The 19,937-nt window shown below is 56.2% G+C and overlaps 1 protein-coding gene across 1 annotated transcript in view; it reads right to left on the reverse strand.

Moving 5' to 3' along the window:
• Window positions 1-19,937, reverse strand: part of SHANK3 (SH3 and multiple ankyrin repeat domains 3) — a 386,587-nt gene that overhangs the window by 118,034 nt on the left and 248,616 nt on the right. Inside the window, exon 15 of the mRNA XM_075428667.1 lies at window positions 5,662-5,737. Coding sequence (XP_075284782.1) covers window positions 5,662-5,737 — 76 coding nt within the window. The remainder of the gene's footprint in view (window positions 1-5,661; window positions 5,738-19,937) is intronic.

Below are 19,937 nucleotides of genomic sequence, written 5' to 3' on the forward strand. Positions count from 1 at the left end.
ACTATTTCAAAGGCTCTTCCCGAAATCTGAAGTCACTTGTGTGTAATTTTCTCAAGCACTTCTAAGCTGTTCCTCAAACATTGTCATTATGTTAATCCTCTCCCACGTTTGAGACCTCCGGTGAAGTCAGAGATGATGAAATAAGCACTCTCCTGCAAATCCTGCTAATCAATCTGCTGCAGTGATCTTGCAGCACCTCAGTTAGCTCTTCATTTCTGCTCTCAAGGAATCTGGTGGCCTGAAAGTTTCATATTTTAAAGAATGTGAAAAAAATCCATTTTGTTTATCCTATTTATTAAGGAAACCCTAAGCCCAGCATGCACTGGAAGAGGCTGCCCAGGGCAGTGGTGGAGTCCCCATCCCTGGAGGTGTTCAGAAGTGTAGATGTGGCACCTCAGGACATGGTTTAGCAGGCATGGGGGTGTTGGACTTGACTATCTTGGAGGTCTTTTCCAGCCTTACTGACTCTATGATTTCTGTGACCCTACGCGAACCCTCCTACCACGCTCCCGGCCGCCACCCCAAGCCCACAGCTGCCTGCCACCGAGTGCAAGCTGCGCTCGCAGCCCGAACGCTGGCAGAAGGCACCTTCACCCTCCCCACTGCGTCTCCGCGCCCCTGTGCAGGCCCACGCCGCGTGCCCCGTCACCAGCACCGTCCCCTGGTCCAGCAACAGCCACGTTCGGGCTCCAGCGAGCAGAGGGGAGAAGCCTCCATCATCATGGTGCCTCTGCAGCGGGACATCTCTCACCGGTTGGGCGGCTGACGGCTCCCATGGTGCCGCTCACGTCACCCACCCCTGCAGACAGGCACCGGGTGCTGCGCGGGCTCTGGAAGGCCGGCGTGTGGTCTCAAGGAGGGCAAGAGCCACTCGTTCTACCTCGCACCGGTCTTCCCTAACCAAACGGTGAGGCTCTGTTCCGCTTTTGAGTCAGAGCAACCTGTGAACGAGTGACCAGCATGCACGTACACGTTAAGAAACTTGGAGGAGTTTCGGCAGGGGGCTGGACTAGATGACCCACAGAGGTCCCTTCCAACCCCGAACATTCTGTGATTCTGTGAACTTCCTTCCCATCTCCCGTCACCACGCTGCAAGACACAGGCACCCCGCTCCTCAGCACCACCAGTCTCACCGTCTCCACCAAAGCCAACCGAGCTCCTTCTCCACTTTGGCAGAGAATGAAAGCACTCAAGTCGCGTGTCATTGGGCAAATTAATGGAATAATGACCCATTAAAGGCTCTGAAATACAAAGACATTGCCTCTGGCTCGGGAAGGCTCTGAACAGAGAATTGCAGCAGGCAGGAATAATATTTTGGGTTGCTTATTCTGCTTTCATACCTGCGCAAAGCACCGGCCACTGGCCACCGTGCATCACCCAGCACTGGCCTGGAGGACCTGTAGCATGCTCCGGAGTGGCCATCCTGATGCTTCTGTGCTGCATGACTATGCACCGTACTACAGGGATGCAGCTACAGTCCTCCCCCACCTTTTCCAGAATGCCAGGCTTGCACAGCCCGTGCCAGCACCATAACTGCGATCCCAGCTGATCCCGGCCACCCTTCAGTCCAGTTTATCAGTAATTCGCACGCATCAACTGCCTGGGAATACCAAGACCAAGTGGACAATGATCTGCAAGAAGCCACATATGATTGGGTCCAGAAGAGGCTTTACATCCTCCTGACATGTAGCCCTGGGGGACTTGGAAAGATGTGTTCTCATGGTAGAAAGATGTGCTCTTCCTCTTGGCTAAGGGTGCAGCTAAAGGCACGCACGTACACACAACCTCCTCCCCTTTCTCTGCTGGTTGGTTCTGGAGAAACGGGGCCACCATGAGCAAAACTGCCACCACCAGAAGAATCCACGCACTTTGCTCCCAGTTGCCCTCTTTCATGAGGGTCCCTGGAAACCAAGCTGTAAGACAGAGGGGACAGCTGCTTGTTCACCTGTGAGACACGTCTCCATTCCACCATCCTTCTCAGCACTCTCCTCCTCGATGCAGGCTCTTTATACAGACAAATACTTCTGTGGAACGTGTATGGCACTGCAGCCTGCTCTAGGTGGACCTGCTTTAGCAAGTGGGTTGGACTGGATGATCTCCAGAGGTCCCTTCCAACACACACCGTTCTGTGATTCTATGTTTGGAATTGTTTTCCAGGGTTAGTCCCTCCCTCACCTTCCCAGGGATCACGATGGAACCGACCAGCCTTGAGTTCCCCACACTCTCCTCCTTGCCCCTCCTGAAGGCAGCAGTGACATTCGCTTTCTTCCAGTCATAAGGAACCTCTCCTGACCACCAAGACCTTTGAAAGATGATGGAGAGTGGCCTGGCAAAGCCATCAGCCAGCTCCCTCAGCACTCATGGGTGCATTTCTTCAAACCCATGGACTCGCTGTGTCCAGTTTGTTTGAATATTCCCTGACCTGATCTGCCTCTACCCAGGGCAAGTCCTCCTTGCTCCAGAGCTCCCCTCTTGTTTGAGGGGCCGGGGACTGCTGAAGGTTGGTCTTATCAGTAAAGACTGAGGCAAAGAAGGCATTTAGTACCTCAGCCTTCACCTTCTCCTTTGTCATTAGGGTCCCTGCCCCATTCAGAAGTGGACGCACGCTTCCTCCAGTCTTCCCTTTGCTGCCGGTGTCACTTGCAGAATCCTTTCCTGTCTCCATTCACATCCCTCGCCAGATTCAACCTCAGGTGGGCTTTGCTTTCCCAGCCCCATCGCTGCAGGAGTGGGCAGTGTCTCTGTATGCCTCCCAGGTCACCTGTCCCTGCTTCCACCCCTCGCACCCTTCCTGCTTGTGTCCGAGTTGAGCGAGGAGCTCCCTGCGCACCCCCCACCCGATTTCCTACTGTCAGGATGTGCCATTCCTGAGCTTGGAGGAGGCTGTCCTGGAATATCAACCAGCTCTCTTGGACACTTCATCTTTCCACGATGGTATCCCATGGGATTCTGCCATGCAGATCTCTGAAGAGGCTAAAGTCTGCTCTCGAGACATCCAGGTCAGGTGCCCAGGCTTCCTTCATCATGGAGTGAAGAGTCCAGAGCCTGGGAACAAGGCCACTGCTGGCCAGGTGCCTGACCACAGAGACATTTCAGCAGCTACAGGAGATACCAAGGGGAAGGCCATGCCTTGAAATCTGCTCCCTGTAGGCTGGCAAACCTGGCTTTGGGCTTCAGAGGAAAGCTCACCTCATCCACAGCTCACGGCAGCAGATGTACCGGGTCAGGCCAGCCGTCCTCCCGACCCCCCAGCAACAGACCAGCGAGGACGAGCAGAGCGAGAACAGAGCGATGCCTCCCCCGACGCGCTCCTGGCCTCCGCTGCTGGGTGACACGGGAGCCTGAGTCGAAGCCGGGCTCTTCGTATTTGGAAGCCTGCAAATGATTCTTCTTCTTGGATTTGTCCCGCTGCTTTCTGGACCCCTGCCAGCTTTTAGCACTCAGGAGTCACACACGTTCACTGTGAGTTAAGATGGAGAACCAGCTCCTTTCGTTCGCTTTCCATGTCCTTGTTTCAAGACGTGTAGATGTGGCACTTAGGGACATGATTTAGTGGTGGACTTGGCAGTGTCACTTTTACGGTTGGACTCGATGATCTTAAAGGTCTTCTCCAAACTAAATGATTCTATGATTTAGTACCTCATATTCTTGCACGGGAAGAGACAGAGATCAGCCACCTCCGATTCACCTCTTCCATATCAGACATTTACGGCGTTCCACCAAACCCCTTCTCCTTCATCACCATTTTCCAAGCTTGAGAGTTTACGTCTATCTCGTCTCACCTCTTCTGGAAGATGTTTCACAGTTCTGAGCACCTGTTAGTTTTCTCTGCCAACTTTCCAAGTATTACTTTTTCAGTCTGGAAGACCAAAACTGCATGCAGGTTTCAAGATGTGGGTATAGTACAGCTTTATACAAAGATATTAATAATTATATTTTCTGGTTTGTGCTTTTCCTTTCATACCAATTCCAAAATTTAATCCCCACCCCCCCCCCCCCAACCCGTTTGGACTAGAATCAAAGAAAGGCTCAAATCTTGTTCTCGAGCAGAAATCAGTTCAACACCTTCGCTGCATATGAAATACTACGACTGGTTTTTTTTTCCCCACATGCACGACCTTGTTTTTCTGTGCTGGCGTTCAGCTGCTGGTCAACCGTCCAGTACCCAGCGCCACCAGTGACCCTCCTTCACAGCTGCGTCGGTTGTATTTTCCGACCTGCTCTTTGGTCTGTTTTTTTGGATGCCTCAGTGCCAAAGAAGATGTTTTCACCGTGGTGTCACAGGGATGTCAGATCTTTATTCCTAAGCAATTATGAAGAGCTGAAAAATCTTTAACGGGCAAGAGTACCTCGCAGTGTTTCTTCTGGTGTGTGCTCTCCTGCATGTGCTAAAATAAATTTCTTTTACTATCACACTGTTTATCAACCCAGCTTGACGCAATCCCACCCACCTACTCTTCTTCAGCTTAAGGAATGTAACTTTGACTCATCTGCAAATTTTGACCTATTTCCTGCCGTTTAAGACCAAGAGCAACCAGTGACCACCATACAAACCTTCTGGGGCTTCCCTGCCGCATTCGGCCATGGTGGATACAGACCGTTTTCCTCCTCTGCTTTATTTCTCTACTGTTTTCTGAGTCATAGCAGCATTTTCTCTTTCACCTCATGATCAGTTACGAATATAAACAGCCCCAAAGAAGCATGTCACGGGATTTTTGAAAATCAAAACAAGCTACACACAACGCTTTTGAGTGAAACGTGCTCAGACCCAAGGAGACAGATTCGGGGTACGAAGCTCAGCACACCAGAACACCTTCACTGCTGTGCTGGCAAGCTCCAAGACTTCAGCATAACTTAGGTTTTGTATAATGAATCCTCACAATTTGCTCCTGGCACATCAATAAGCAATAATGCCCATCCAACTATTTTAATGACCAGTGGGTTTTTAAGAGCACTAAAGCTTGACTGCAAACAGCTCCTATTCCAGAGCAACCCTACATTTATCCTCAGACACAGAAACCCAGTGCCCAAGGCGTACTCCTGAACCCAACCAGCCGACCCACGCCTGCAGCCCAGCCTCCCTCGAACACGTCCACCAGCCACACGCGCTCAAGACCAAGCACAATCCAGTAACGTCACCCCTGCTTTCACAGCTGACGCCCTCCTGAGCTTGGCCACCTTGCCAAAGGCCAGGCTCCAAGCTGAGGCGAGCACGCCCGGTTGCCACGTACCAGCACAGCCCCGGCGAGCCGCCGGCAGGCCCGGCAGCACTCGGCGCTGCCGACAGGCTGGAGCGAGAGCTGTCCCCGTGCCACCCCCCCACACCAGCATCCTCCTCTTTTGCCCTCCAGAGCACAGCTACAGCTCTGCATCTGCATCCAACGCATCTCCTTCAGTTCCCGGAGCACACCAAAAATTCTCCAGAAGGTTTGTTCCTCAGCTGCGACACGAGCCAGACTGCCCTGCAGCTTCAGCGTTCTGCTCGCCTCAGCTTTATCCAGGACTTGCAATTTAGACTATAACTGAATTGACCAAAACAAGCAGAAAAGCGTCCTTCCTGTGAAATTAGAAGAATGCATGCTGCTGTGCCAGGGAAAGGAGCTTCTTTTCCATGGAAAAAGAATCTCCTCATCGTCACAAAGCAAAGATGCTGACACCTACCTGTGAGAGGTGAAGTTGTCGTAGGAGCCCACAGTATAATGTCGGAAGAGGCGCTTTGTTCTGTCTTCTCTGGTTTCTACAAGAAAAAAAGACACATCACAAAGCTGAGAGCTAAAGGAACACTTCTCCGTTGCCTATGCTTCTCCACCACGTATACAAACAGCGTGAATCCTGCTCTCATGCAAGCATTTATTAACAGCCACGTCACAATCCGTGCAGACAGGTGTCGGTGCGACCAGCCCCACGCATGCCTGTGCACAGCCCCATCGGTGCACAAACAGCTTCTGTGAGCACACGCTCTCTTCGCTGGCACTTCTAAACCAGATCAAGCTGTCAGGTTTCACCAAGACTCCGCAGAGGAGACTCAGCGCTGGTAAGGCAAACAGACTCTGTGCTCCGAGGCAGCAGCCCCATTCCTTCCCCTCGTTCCGTTCGGCCACGTCCATCTCGCGTGCGCCAGCGCAGAGGGACGCAGGTCACACAGAAGATACGGCCACAGCCCTGGTCAGCCTTCCTTCTCGCTTGGCCGTCACCGAGCTCTCCACCTGCGCCGGAGCTACGAGGAAGGAAAGCCGGGAACCCAGAGAGGCCGCGGTGAGCACCCACCCACTGACCACCGGCACCGCCCCAGCAGCGCCTTGGCCACGGCCGGGGCAGCAGGCGCTTCAGGCCACGCTTGTCGGACCGAACCTCCCCTTCAGGGCGTAGCAACTCGGAGCCCACTCGCCTGCCTCGGACGGGTGAAAAAGCCAGAGAACCACCAGCCTGACCTGCGCAGCCGACGGCAGCAGAGCAGCCAGGGCTCCCGGTCGGTGGATGCCGAAGGCAGCCTGACCCAGCGCCAAGCGGGCAGAGACGCCACTGCGGCACCCGAGACAGCCCGCAGCTACCGGCCTGGGGGAGACACGGCCGGGAGACGTGAAAGGACTGGAGCCAGACATTCCCAGCTACCATCCCCCTAACGCAGAAGCAATCTGCATCACGCTACCAAACCCAAATTTACTGCATGAGCAGGATTGCTGTTGCACACTCACCCTGCAGAAAGCACCAACCCGGCTGAGAACGCTGCCCTGAGCCAACGCATCCACGGCTACAGCGGGGTGATGGACTCCAAACAGCAGAGCAGCTCCTCTACTCTGTCACCTCCTCTGTCACCTCCTTTCGCAGCGCTCGGGGCTGCTCCCTGCGCTGCTGGCTACAGCACCAGGCAGGCTGCTGCTCTGATTTGAACTCAGCGGGTCTTTGAGCGTGCTGACTAGCGCAGTCGGATGAAAGGGATGAGTAAAGGGGATGAATAAGAGAGGAAATAAAAAGCAAAGCATAGATGAGACTCGCTTTTTTCCTTCAGTAGGGACAAAACTGTTTGCACCCAAAGCAGTAACAACACAAAACTAACATTTGTTTTTACCCGCGTTGGGACTCAGAGTGGCAACGGCCAGCAGGAAGCGGCTGCGAAAGCAGAGGGGCAGTTTTCACTCTCACTGCGGAGCTATCGACCCAACGAACTTGGTTTTAAGCTCAGGACAGGACTCACTGTCAAACTTTCGCCCTGGTCTCACGACCCCCTGAAACCACGGCTGCTGGCAGCCCCGCTGCCCTGCCTCCCCGCCGGGCACCGCCGCCCACCCGGGCTGCAGCCCCCCGGCACCGCGGGGCCCGGGCGCGGGGCACGCACCTCCGCTCCACGCGCGAGACACGCTCCCTGTCGGCAAGGTCGAACAACAAGCAACTCCGCCAAATATCCAAAAAAAATCAATCCAAAAAATCACCAAATACAGCACTTCTTTATGCTACTGAAAACGTGGCCTTGCTTTCCCCCCCCCCATTCTCATTTTTCTGCTCCTCTTGGGTGTGTGTTTGGTTTTTTTTTACTTTTTCCTTTCTTCCTCAGCAGAGCCGACAAACAGCCCTGGCATGCTGGCACTCGTTCCCCCCAGAATAACGCCGCACACTGCATGGGTGTCCTTCCTGCGGCAGCAGCCTCCCAAGTGGGGCACACGAAACAGAATCACAGAATCACAGAATAGTAGGGGTTGGCAGGGACCTCTGTGGGTCACCCAGTCCAACCCTCCTGCCGAAGCAGGGTCACCCACAGCAGGCTGCACAGGACCTTGTCCAGGCGGGTCTGGAATATCTCCAGAGAAGGAGACTCCACAACCTCCCTGGGCAGCCTGGGCCAGTGCTCCGTCACCCTCAGAGGGAAGAAGTTCTTCCTCATGTTCAGACGGAACTTCCTGTGCCTCAGTTTGTGCCCGTTGCCCCTTGTCCTGTCACTGGGCACCACTGCAAAGAGCTTGGCCCCATCCTCCTGACACCCACCCTGCAGATATTTGTAGGCATTTACAAGGTCCCCTCGCAGCCTTCTTTTCTTCAGGCTGAAACAACCCACCGGGCTGAGGGAAGAACACTTTTTTTGTACCTCTCATAGAATTTTAAATTATTTTTTAAACGGTGTTCATTCCATCTTTATCTCACTATTTTTAGTTTCTATTTCTGCACGTGTGTTCCAGTGCACATAGTACATTAGCGGGGTAGCACAGCTATATAATTCACAAGTAAATATACGTGTACGTGGAGTGCATGCTCAAAAATCCCCTTTTCCCCGAGGGGCACGTGATCAAGACGGTGAGAGCCCAGTGCAGGGGAGGTGCAGCACGACACATGCACCACGGGTGCTCAGCAATCCCCCCGAGCAGCGAGCGCAGAGCAGCCCCCGGCAGCCCCCGCGGAGGGGACCACCAGCTCGCTGCGTGCCAGGGCGGCTGCAGCCCAGCCCTCGCAGGGCCGCGGCGCCGGGGTCTTCGGGGACGTCACCGCGCAGGGAGCAGCCCCCGGGGATCCGAGGTGCCGGGCCAGCCTCACCGCTGTGCACCCCCCAGCGTCTTTACCTAATCCGGAGGGAGATTTCTTGGAGCTCAACGACGCACGAGGGGCTGACGGCTCCCCGTGAATCTTCCGATTCGGTGGTCGTCCACTGAGCCCCGGCGCTGCAGACCTGGGAAAAACTGTCTCAAAGAACCAAGGAGTTAATCTCACTGGCAAACAGCTACGCTACGCCAAGGAACGGAGACGTGAAGGGCTGATGGGCACAGCAACACGGCGTAAGGGGCCGAAGGAGACGACCCTTCTGCCTGGGCCACCGGCGGCATCTTCGCGCTGCGGAGCCAGGGGGTTCTCAGCCCGAGTCAGGCGGGGGTACCGGAATCACAGAATCACAGAATCACAGAATAGTAGGGGTTGGAAGGGACCTCTGTGGGTCATCTAGTCCAACCCTCCTGCCGAAGCAGGGTCACCCAGAGCAGGCTGCACAGGATCTTCTCCAGGCGGGTCTTGAATATCTCCAGAGAAGGAGACTCCACAGCCTCCCTGGGCAGCCTGGGCCAGGGCTCCGTCACCCTCAGAGGGAAGAAGTTCTTCCTCATGTTCAGACGGAACTTCCTGTGCCTCAGTTTGTGCCCATTGCCCCTTGTCCGGACTCTGCCCCGCGGCACAACCACAGCAGGCTGCGGCCGGGCGGAAGGGGCCGCACGGCGTGTGCTCGCGGGGCGCTGGGTGCTGCCGCGGGTGCACCCGCACCGCTGCGACGGGAGCGCGCGGGCACGGCCGGGGGCGAGCAGCCTCCTGCCCCAGCTCTGCCCGCACGCGGCGGGGATCCTGCAGCGCTTCCCACCGGGGAACGCGGCCAGAAAGACACGTGGCACATCAGGACAAGTCTCTTCCGTTGTGCCTGTGGACAAGGTGGCATCCACAGCCCTTCACAACTTGACACGGACATATGAAAAATGGGAGGGGGGAGGTGGGAGAGGGCAGGCAGGAGGGGTCGTGCGGAGATCACAGAATCACAGAACGTTCGGGGTTGGCAGGGCCCTCTGTGGGTCACCCAGCCCAGCCCCCTGCCCAAGCAGGGTCACCCAGAGCAGGGGGCACAGCACCGCGTCCAGGCGGGGCTGGAATATCTCCAGAGAAGGAGACTCCACAGCCTCCCTGGGCAGCCTGGGCCAGGGCTCCGTCACCCTCAGAGGGAAGAAGTTCTTCCTCGGGTTCAGCTGGAGCTTCCTCTGCTCCAGTTTGTGCCCGTTGCCCCTTGTCCTGGCGATGGGCACCACTGCAAAGAGTCTGGCCCCGGCCTCCTGACACCCACAGATGCTGGCACAGCCCCAGCCGGTCACGACAGCGACGGTGAGCACGTCCACCCTCTCTGCCCCACGGCACGTGAAGATGCTCTTCAGGGAGAGACATCCACAGCCCCCTTCGCTCCCCTGGGACGGACAGACGGACGGAGGGAGGGAGAGAGGGAGGGAGCGTGCTGCTGCTGGAGGGGCCGACCCTGCTCAGACAGGCACCCCCTCCTCCCGCCTCGCTTCTCCCCTCGCTCCTGCCGTTCGGAGTCCTCCGGCCCCACGCGCCTCTGCTTCCGTCCCTTCTCCTCCCTCTTCACCTGCTCTGCCTGCCTCCACGCACGCCCAGACACGTGTGCCTCATCTGCAAACACCTCTGCCGATCTCATTCCAGATAAGAGAGCGGTGACGTGGTGACGGGAGCTGGATTTATGGGCTGTCCGCAGCCCACAGGCTCGTCCCTTCCCGACTCTAAATTTAGCTGCTGCCGGGCGTGTGTCTAATGGAGCCGTCACCGAGGCACCAGGGACGGAGGCTGATGGATGGAGGGCAGCGAATCGCTTGGAGATAGGTGTGCAGAGGGAGGCTCTGTATTTAGAGAAGCGGGAGGCAGAGGACACCGGGGCAGCCCCGGGGGGACGGGCAGGGGCTCGTCCCGACACGCCAAGGGCCGGGCACGAGCAGGGAGACAGGCACAGGGAGCACCGAACGCTGGAAAGCAGGAGGGGCAGGTGGACGGGCGCAGGCTGTGCTGAGGCTGCTCCCTGCACTGCCGGCAGAGCGCTTTCGTAAGGCTCCCCAAGTGATGCTCTTTCGAGGTGAGACTGCCTGATGCATCAGATAGACACACCCGAATATTCACGTCCCTCGGCTGGCCAGGAGCAGTCTGGACGTGCCAAAGAAAGGGGTCGGGGAGAGCAGCAGCTCTCGCCAGCCGACCGGGCAGAGCCCTGCGGGGCCAGGGCAGACTGACAAGGAGCTTGGGTGCCATTCCCGTGCACCCTCCAGCACCCCGATCATCCCCATCCTCTCTTCTTTCAGGCACCCAGATCGAGCCACAAACAGAAAAAATAACTCTTCTGGAATGTGAAAATACACCCTTTTGTTTCTACAGAATGTTGGAATTATGTTTCTAAATACTATTCAGAGTTAAACTTCATGCAGTTTAATCTTACTAAACGCAAGAGTTATGCACCTCTAATTATCGGCAGCAATTTCTACTTCATCGCCTATTTTCGACCAACGGCTCCCGCATCACAAGCAGCACCTTCCCAGCAGGCCCCCTCGGAGGCGGGCAGACAGAAGCCCCCCACGGCCGCCGAGCAGCGGGCCGGACCGCGCAGCCAACGCGCCCCGACGAGCACCTGCCCCGACGGCCAGCGGCCGCGCGCCCTTGGGGCCAGCGCAGCGGCCGCCCGCGCTGCAGCACGGGGCGAAGAGCGACGAGCCGTTTTTTGGAAACCGACCTCTTCGATCACTTGACGCGGCAGCAGGGACGTCACCGGTATCACCCGACAAACCACCCGAGAGGTCACGGTCGCAGCAGACCTCAGAGCCATCGCGCAGACACGGAACGGAGGAAGGGAGACACAGTGAGACTCTGTGATGGCAGAGAATCACAGAATCACAGAATCACAGAACAGTAGGGGTTGGCAGGGCCCTCTGTGGGTCACCCAGTCCAACCCCCTGCCCAAGCAGGGTCACCTACAGCAGGCTGCACAGGACCCTGTCCAGGCGGGTCTTGAATATCTCCAGAGAAGGAGACTCCACAGCCTCCCTGGGCAGCCTGTTCCAGGGCTCCGTCACCCTCAGAGGGAAGAAGTTCTTCCTTGGGTTCAGATGGAACTTCCTGTGCCTCAGTTTGTGCCCAGAAGCAGGGCTTAAAATAGAGTCTGTCTTCGAAGAGGAAATGCCAACTAAAAGCAGCAACATGCGAGCCAGAGGAGATGCGGTCTCAGGGAGGAGGCTGGGGTCCATATTTGTGCCTTCTCAAGCACACAGACGCTTCTTGTGCCAGCACACCCACGGAGGAGGCTCGCAGATGCCTCGTCTCGGCTTCAGCGGTCCCTCACGGGAGCACTGATTCACTGCTTTTTGGGCTGCCTCCTCACCCCAGAAGAGCCACCACACGCAGCTGGGGCTCGCGGCGAAGACGAGCGGTGGGCAGCCTCGTCCTCCCGCAGCAGCTGGACCACAAGCTCCCAGTGCCAAGGGAGAGCCGTGCGGCTCTGCGGCTGCAGCCAGCACCGGGACGGCAGCAGAAGCACCCTCCGAAGCCAGGGAGGGTTTGGTGGGAGAGCTGTGGTCACGTCCCAGAAGCAGCACCTCGGCCCTGGAGCAGGCGAAGCGCCGCAGCCCCCCTCCCCGGCTCCGGCTGCCCACCGTGGCCGTCACCCACGCGTCCCACACCGTGCTCCCGAGCACCTGACTCGGAGCAGGCTGATGAGCAGATGCCACCACAATTAAAGCCTCTCCCAGGCTCCGCGCCAGGCAGCCAGTCTGGCTGGGACGGCCTCAGAGCGCCGGCGATGAAGAGAGAGGGAATAAATTCAGCAGAAGAAATGCTGGGGGAGGACACGCAGCGCCCGAGACCGAGAGGAGCCCGGTGCTGCTCCAGACGGAGAAGGAGCCGGGGCGGCTAGGACGCGGAGAGCATCACCTCTGCCGCCGGCTGCGGCACTGCCCAGGGCTGCCGCGGCCGCAGCGGCTCCGTTTCGGCAGGGCTCTGCCTGCCGCGGCCGCGAGCCTTGTCTCGAGGGCAGGAACGCACGGAAACCCTCGAGGTACGAGTCTTCTCCTCCTCACAGGGCTGCCAGGAGGATGAACGAATTCACGGAATTTCGGATCTGCCGACTGAAAACAGAGCCAAGCCCAAGAACGTGTCTGCTTAGCGATTCGTGGCATTACGGTATTTTACGCAGAGCAGTCAACTAATTTATGCTTTCCCCATGACTGATCTTTGACGGCTGTGAAGTTCAAACACAACTTTTCTCCGAGAGTGAACACTTTGAGCTGTATCATTCTTAGCTTCATACAACAATTTACATAGAAGATGAGACACATTTGGTGGAACTTTGGCCTGCCGTTACACGAATGCACAGAGGAGATAATTGCATTAGTCCCTCCTGCCCTGAATTTATGAGTTCCTCTTGCAATACAATTATGCTTGTTTGAGTTTTTAGCTTATCTGTAACTGAAAAAATGCAAATAAAACGAAAGCCTCCTCTCAAACAACTGTGAGTCAGAGAGCAGCATCTGCGCGTTACCTCTCAGCGGGCTGCGGGCTGTCAGCCCGAGGAGCTCCAGCCTCAGCGCCAGACCAACAACCGCCCCAGAGCAGGGCCCGAGGAGGCTGTGTTCAGCAGAAGGTCCCCACAGCCATTCCATGCGGGTTCATCCACATTTCTGCAACCAAGGGGCTTCCAGCGGTGCCATCCGGGCAGCTGCGGTCGCTCCTGACCGAGCCCGAAGCCCTCGGGGGGTACGGGGACCCCGTCCGACCTCGCCTTCCTCCCGCGCGGGGCCGGGGGGCCGGGGGCCGGCAGTCCTCGTCCGCAGCCGCCTCGGAGCTGCGACGCGTGGGGTCAGCGCCCGCGGCAGCTCCCGGGCGAGCCGCTCACGCTGGAGACGCTGCCCACGAGCTCGCAGCCGGACGCGTCCCTCGGGAGAGGCCCGCGACCTCTCCACGGTGCCGGGCGGGGAGCGACGACACAAGCCCAGCAGCGGGCTTTTTCCTTCTGGTTTGTTGTTTCATTAAGGTTTTTTTTTTAAATAGATACAAAGCGGTTCTATGAGGATCAGGAGCTCCCACAGGCTGCTCGTTTCCTCCAGGGAAGATCATTTCTGCCAATGGTTTCCACAGCCAAATCCCAGGGCAAAGCCGGGTGGTCCCGCGCCAACGCCTGCGTGCTGGGACCTCTGGGGACGCGAGTGGTGTCACCTCCCGCTGCCCAGGCAGCGTCGGAGCCATGACCAGCTCCGGTCGGTCTGGGCCCCTCACCCTGCACCTTGCAGAGCAGATGGGGACCCGGAGGCGCACGGACCCCACCTGCGTCTGAAGACCCACGTAACACCTCGGGTACCGGCAGCCCGGGTTACCCCGCTGCGTCCGCACACGTCACCTCCCCCAGACTGCTCTCCCCTCCGGGGACAGGAGCCACCGGCGCAGGGACCGCGGCTTTGTGGATGCCACAGGGACCGAATCCTCAGCACAGCCTGGGAAGAAGAACTTCTTCCCTCTGAGGGTGACGGAGCCCTGGCCCAGGCTGCCCAGAGGGGCTGTGGAGTCTCCTTCTCTGGAGATATTCCAGCCCTGCCTGGACGCGGTGCTGTGCCCCCTGCTCTGGGTGACCCTGCTTGGGCAGGAGGGTGGGACTGGGTGACCCACAGAGGTCCCTGCCAACCCCGACCATGCTGTGATTCTGTGACAGATGCTTTCGCTCTGAACACAGAATCACAGAATCACAGAATAGTAGGGGTTGGAAGGGACCTCTGTGGGTCATCTAGTCCAAACCCCCTGCCCAAGCAGGGTCACCCAGAGCAGGCTGCACAGGACCTTGTCCAGGCGGGTCTTGAATATCTCCAGAGAAGGAGACTCCACAACCTCCCTGGGCAGCCTGGGCCAGGGCTCCGTCACCCTCACAGGGAAGAAGTTCTTCCTCATGTTCAGACGGAACTTCCTGTGCCTCAGTTTGTGCCCATTGCCCCTTGTCCTGTCACTGGGCTGCTGTCCCACCATCACGGGGACATCGCTGCTGCGAGCCGGGCAAAGCCGCTCCGAGGCATCGCTGCGCTCCTTCTCCCCGGTGCGCAACGCGGCTGAAGCACGAACCAGTTTTCAGAGCTCCCCACTGAGGGCCTCCCTCATCCGACACGCGGTCTGGAACCAGGGCAACCGCGCCGGTAGCGCAGCCGCGGCGTCTCCACGGGACGGCACCAGGGTGCCACCGAGCAGCACTGTGTTCACACGTTCGCGTTCCTCCCACCTTCCCAGACCTCCAGGGATCAGCGAACGGCACGGCAGCGCTCGACACTGCTTCACCCTTTTACCCTCTCGGCCTTCAGCACTCTGCACAGCAGGGTGACAGGGCCCAAGGGTCACACAAGCCCTGAAGCTCCACGTATGACAGCACTGAGACAGAGAGGGGCTTCCTCCTCCTGCGTCTGAACAACAACAAGCCAGAATAAAAGCATCCTCATCAAGACCCGTGAAACCCGTGCCAGGCGAAGCGGAGGAGAGAGGTGTCCATCCCTTACAGCACTGAGAAGCCACCTGCCACGAGACCAAGCAGGCCCTGCTGGCCGCTGGGCTCTGCCTGGTGCTGAGGAGGAGGCAGCTTCAGGAGGACCTAACAGCCGCCTCCCTGGACATAAGTAGGTTATTGAGAGAACACAGCAAAGCTCTTCACTGGTGTGAATGGCAGGAGCTGCCCTCCAGAGGATGAACATCTCCCTTCTACACCACTGAATCTACACCAAAACCCTTCATGTCAAACACACAACCATCTCCACACCTGCCAACCGCATCACCCTCCTGGGACAAAAGCACTGCAGCCGTATTTCTGCTGCTCATCCTTGCCCTCTGCAGACAGAACCGGTCTGGTCCCCATGTCTTCCAGGGAAAGATGCTGCAGAAACCTTCTGGGCAGATGACCCAGCTCAGAAGCACGCCCAGTGCTGACTCACACCAACAGATCCCTTTGTCCCCGCGCACACGGACAGAACTGTGACCCTCCTCTGAATGCAGCATTGCATCTGTCCTTAAGAGGAAGATGACACCACAGAGAGGAACAGTCACACCGAAAACTGGGTGTTTCTGGTAGAGTAAGGGCTCCAGAGTCATAAGGATCACACTGATGATACCACCATGGCCAGGCCTGTGGACATTTTTGTGCCCACAACCCTCAGGGCAGCCTGCACTGAAGTTCTGGCTATGAGATGGATCTTAAGCAAAGCCTGTAATGTCCTTTCTGTAGTTCACCAAGCACGTGGACGCAGGCACAGCTAGAGCTATCCGAGGGTGCCACACCTCATACATCAAGTGTGTCTGGTCATCCGGCAAAACATAAAAATAGGACTGCCCCGGGAGTATGCTCTTTTGCCCCCAGCATCTGATTTTCTTGGGTCTTGACATAAAGGGTTAGCTTAACTAGACCTTCAAGCAGGAGTCAGGACCATCAGAGTAAAGCAAGGGACATAATGGGAGTTCAAGTTCTCTCCTGGATTCTGGTACCAGGTCTGTTTTCAGCAGCGCAGGCTTCAGCCGGGTAGGGACGTGCCAGATGGCCGTGGCAGGGTCCGTTCTGACCTCACTGATGGACAGGGTCACTTCCACAGAAGCTACACGGTGACAGCCATCCAAGAGCACATACGTTCGTGTGGCTCGGAGTGTGCCCAGACGCAAGAAATCAGACATCCTGCTGAAGAGGCCCTGCAACGACACTCAGCGCTCCCCACGGCGTGGAGAGCCATCTTCCCACAAGGGAATCTCGCCTCTGTGACAAGCTGCTCTTCGAAGAGCGCTGTCCCCACACCCAGCCAAGAGAGGGGATCACAACGAGCAGAGGGGAAGCTGGCAGGTGAGATCTGTCCCCCTGCAAACACTCCTTGCGCTCCAAACCCTGGAGGCCCCCAGACAGCACAACCAACCTGGAACTTGGTGCCAGCTACGGAGAGTGGAGACTCTGGAGATCTGCCTAACATCCTTTTGGAGCCTCTACTCTGCACCAGCCGCCGCAGTGAGATCCACAACTGCACACTGTGCGGAAATAGTTCATTTTGTGGTGTTAACCTCGCCGCCTAATTTCACTGACTGCCCCTTAATTCTCGCATTTAGACAAACAACAGATCTCTGCGCTGCTCCATACTTCCTCAGGCTCCCGTTGTCTTCTCCTGGCCATCTCCCCACACTTGCCTCTTCTTCTTAATTCAGTCTCTCCTCATCTGGAAAGTGCTGTGGCCCACCACTGGCAGTCTCCATCTGCTGTAGATCCTGCCAGCTTATTTCTATCCTTTGCTTTTTATCTTTCAAGCAATGTTTTTTTTAAAAAAGCAGACTGTGAGAAAGCCTACTTCACAGCTTTTTGAAAGCCCTGGAACACCGTATCAACCCTCATCCCAGTGCTTGTTGACTTGTAGGACATCTAGTGGACTTCCCCCTAAAAAGGTTTTAAAATGAGGAAGAGTCAATAAAATATTGAGTTTATTCTAGTTTTCACTAATTTGCAAGATGGAAAAAAAATAAAAATCAGACTTACTGGTCTTTATATCCTGGCAGCAGTGCCTGTCTACTGCAATAACGAAAAATAATGCTGTTAAGGATAAACTCTTTAAGCAAGACTTGTTTTTTTGCCCTCATACATAGAAAAGATGGCGCGTACTGACTACGTGGTTTTCATTCTAGTGGTAGCTATGGGAGATGCTGAACAACAACTATGAGAGATGAGTACCTTAAACTTCGCAGTCCTAGGTAAGAGTTCTTAGCCAGGATCTTTGAAGGATCTCACTGACGATCTCTCTGGAATGACACTTTCAGTAAGCCCTGGAACACAGAGCAAGTAACTGAGGAGCAGAAGAAAGCTGAGTTAATGGTGTTTCAAGGAGGAGTGGAGACGACTCTTTTCATGGTATAAAAGACTGACATCGATCTCGAGGTAGATGTTAAACCCAGTAAGAACTTGATTATTTAATAACTTGATTTGGTTGCTAATTTTGATGTTACTCGAATGGGTCACCTGGAACCTCACAGCAATGCTGTACCATGCGTCACCTTCTGAGCACGTACCATAAACCACCGCGCCGGCGGGTCCCTGGGTGGCTCACGGCAAGACAAGCACCCACGGCCAAAGGCCTCCAGATTCGGACCCCTCCGACTCGAACCTGAGCTGCCTGAACCAAAAGCTGCCCGGAGCAAACGCCAAGGGCATTTCCCCCCCCACGCTGGGATCCAGGCTGTCTGGCCAGCTCCGAGGACGGGCACCTCATTCAGAGGCCTCACCATTCACCAGCTGCCGAGCAGCCTGAAGCTGGACAAACGCTTGTTACAAGCTCCAAAAGACAAGAAATGGAAAAGTCAAGGGAGAAAGGCAGGGAACCAGATATAGAGAGGATCTGTACCTACTTCTTCTCAGACCGTTGAGCCACTGAAACCACGCGAAGTGCGCAGTACAAACGCGCGCCAGAAGATGTTAGCAACCAGCAACGATACAGTTGCTCGGAAAAAGACAGAGATTCCAACTCACTGTCTGAGCTAATGTCAAACACAGTGTCAGAAATGAAAAAAATCATAAATCAGCCTGGAATGAAAATGATCAGAAGAGCCTAACCAGGGCAACTTACATAGCATCAGCCGAGCCGCAGAAAAATTAGAGCTGGAAGCAACCGGCCTGTGGTCAAGCATTCAGATGGCAACAAAAGGGACCGACTTCTGTCAGGAACAAGGCACAGAGACGCCCCAGTCCACCGCGGGGACTCGGTGCTGTGCCGGAGCCAGAGAGATGCAGAACCCAGAGCTGTTCCATTTAGAGCCCACACCCAGCGTCCCTCTCCTCCCAGGCTACCGGCAGCGCAGTGCAAATCTTTGTTCCAGGGAGCCTCTTGTTCTTTGTGCTCTGTACTAACAAAACTACTCTGCCGAGTCCAATTTCTTTCTGCAGGAGGCCAAACAGCCATGATGTTGGGTTTTTTTTATGAAGTAAGGCCACAGACTTTTTTTTTTTCTTTTACAGACCTAAAGAAATCAGCTCAGGAGAAACCACTTTAAGCGAGGGCTTTTTTTGTATTTCAAATTCCCTTGCGTTCTGAACAGTTCAAATGTCAGGCTAAGAGTGCTTTAAGACAGCCACATCCTTGCTCCTTGGAGACACGGTGCAAGCGAGACAAAGGGGCTAAGCGTGCCCGGGCGCTGATAACAGGGTCATCGGTAACGGGCACGCGCCGTCTCGGTACTCTGTGCTGTCCCTCGATGCACCCCGCCTGACCTCAGCGCTCTCACACCCATCGCTTCGAGGAACACGGATGCTCAGTTCATGCCCAGAACATTTATTGTACCTGAACCTGACCACTAAACTGCTCAGCAACAAAACCTACACGTGCCACAAGCGGTCAAAGCAGTTAGAAGTGTTCCATTATCGGAAATAGTAAGGAAAAGTGAATCTGGGAAGAATCTAGTGCCAAAAATTCTAAGTTCCCGCTCTGAGAAGGTGAAAAACAGTCAGCAAATCTAACAGCTGTTAGCTTTAACACCTAAGCAGCACCCTGGGATATTCATAACACTGACCTCTGCTCCTGGCCGCCGGAGGAAGCTGCCAGCAGCGCAGCAGATTAATTACGACAGGAGGAAAGTTCAGAGAATCCAAGGGGATCCAGGTCAAAGGCAGCACAGCCAGAGCGGAAGCCTGACGTAGGCAGCCACGCAACGGAGACAGGGTCAGGCTTGGAAGGCAGTCAGGAAAGCGAAAGAGCGATCAAGAGGACGACCAAGAGGATTTTTGAAACGCGGGTGCAGAAGTGGCCCGAAGAGTCGCTCCCACTGCACGACCAGCGATGCCCGTTGGAGGGACGGCTCGCCAGGCCCAGGGGAGACGGCGGGTTATCCGAGCTCTGGGAAGACGGATTGCATTTGCATGCTCTTCCAGCTGCAGCTGGCTGGCCGTGTCCCTCAGGGCTCCACGATCTACAGCTCTATTGTCACCAGGTCTTCTGCCGCCGCTGCGCACGCTCCGCGCGTTCGTGTGCGGCATGCGCAACGCCAGCCGCAGAAACGGCCGGCTGCAGACCAGCAAATGCTGATCTCCTCTTCTGTCAAGGAGTCGTCACCTCATGAGTGGCCAGAGGGGAAGAGTCGTCTCCCTCCAGCCAAGAGCCCGTGGCACACGCAGACACATTTCTCCGACGGTGCAGAAGGAGGCTGCTTTAGGCTGCAGCTCCACTCTCACCACTGCTCTGCATGCGGAAGCAAACAGCTCTAAGCGCAGGACAGAGACCGTGCCGAAGGCTTTGAGAAAAGCCAAGGTGTACAACAGCCCAGAGCCACCCATCCCACTGCCGAAGGCCATCAGGCACACCAGGCACCATTCATCCGTGGTAAACCCACGCTGGCCATTCCGTGTTTTTGCTTCCCCGCTTCCTTCGCTCCTCCTGTCCCAAGCTCAGAGCTTT

The sequence above is a fragment of the Opisthocomus hoazin genome, chromosome 8 (assembly GCF_030867145.1).
Source record: "Opisthocomus hoazin isolate bOpiHoa1 chromosome 8, bOpiHoa1.hap1, whole genome shotgun sequence".
Taxonomy (NCBI): Eukaryota; Metazoa; Chordata; class Aves; order Opisthocomiformes; family Opisthocomidae; genus Opisthocomus; species Opisthocomus hoazin.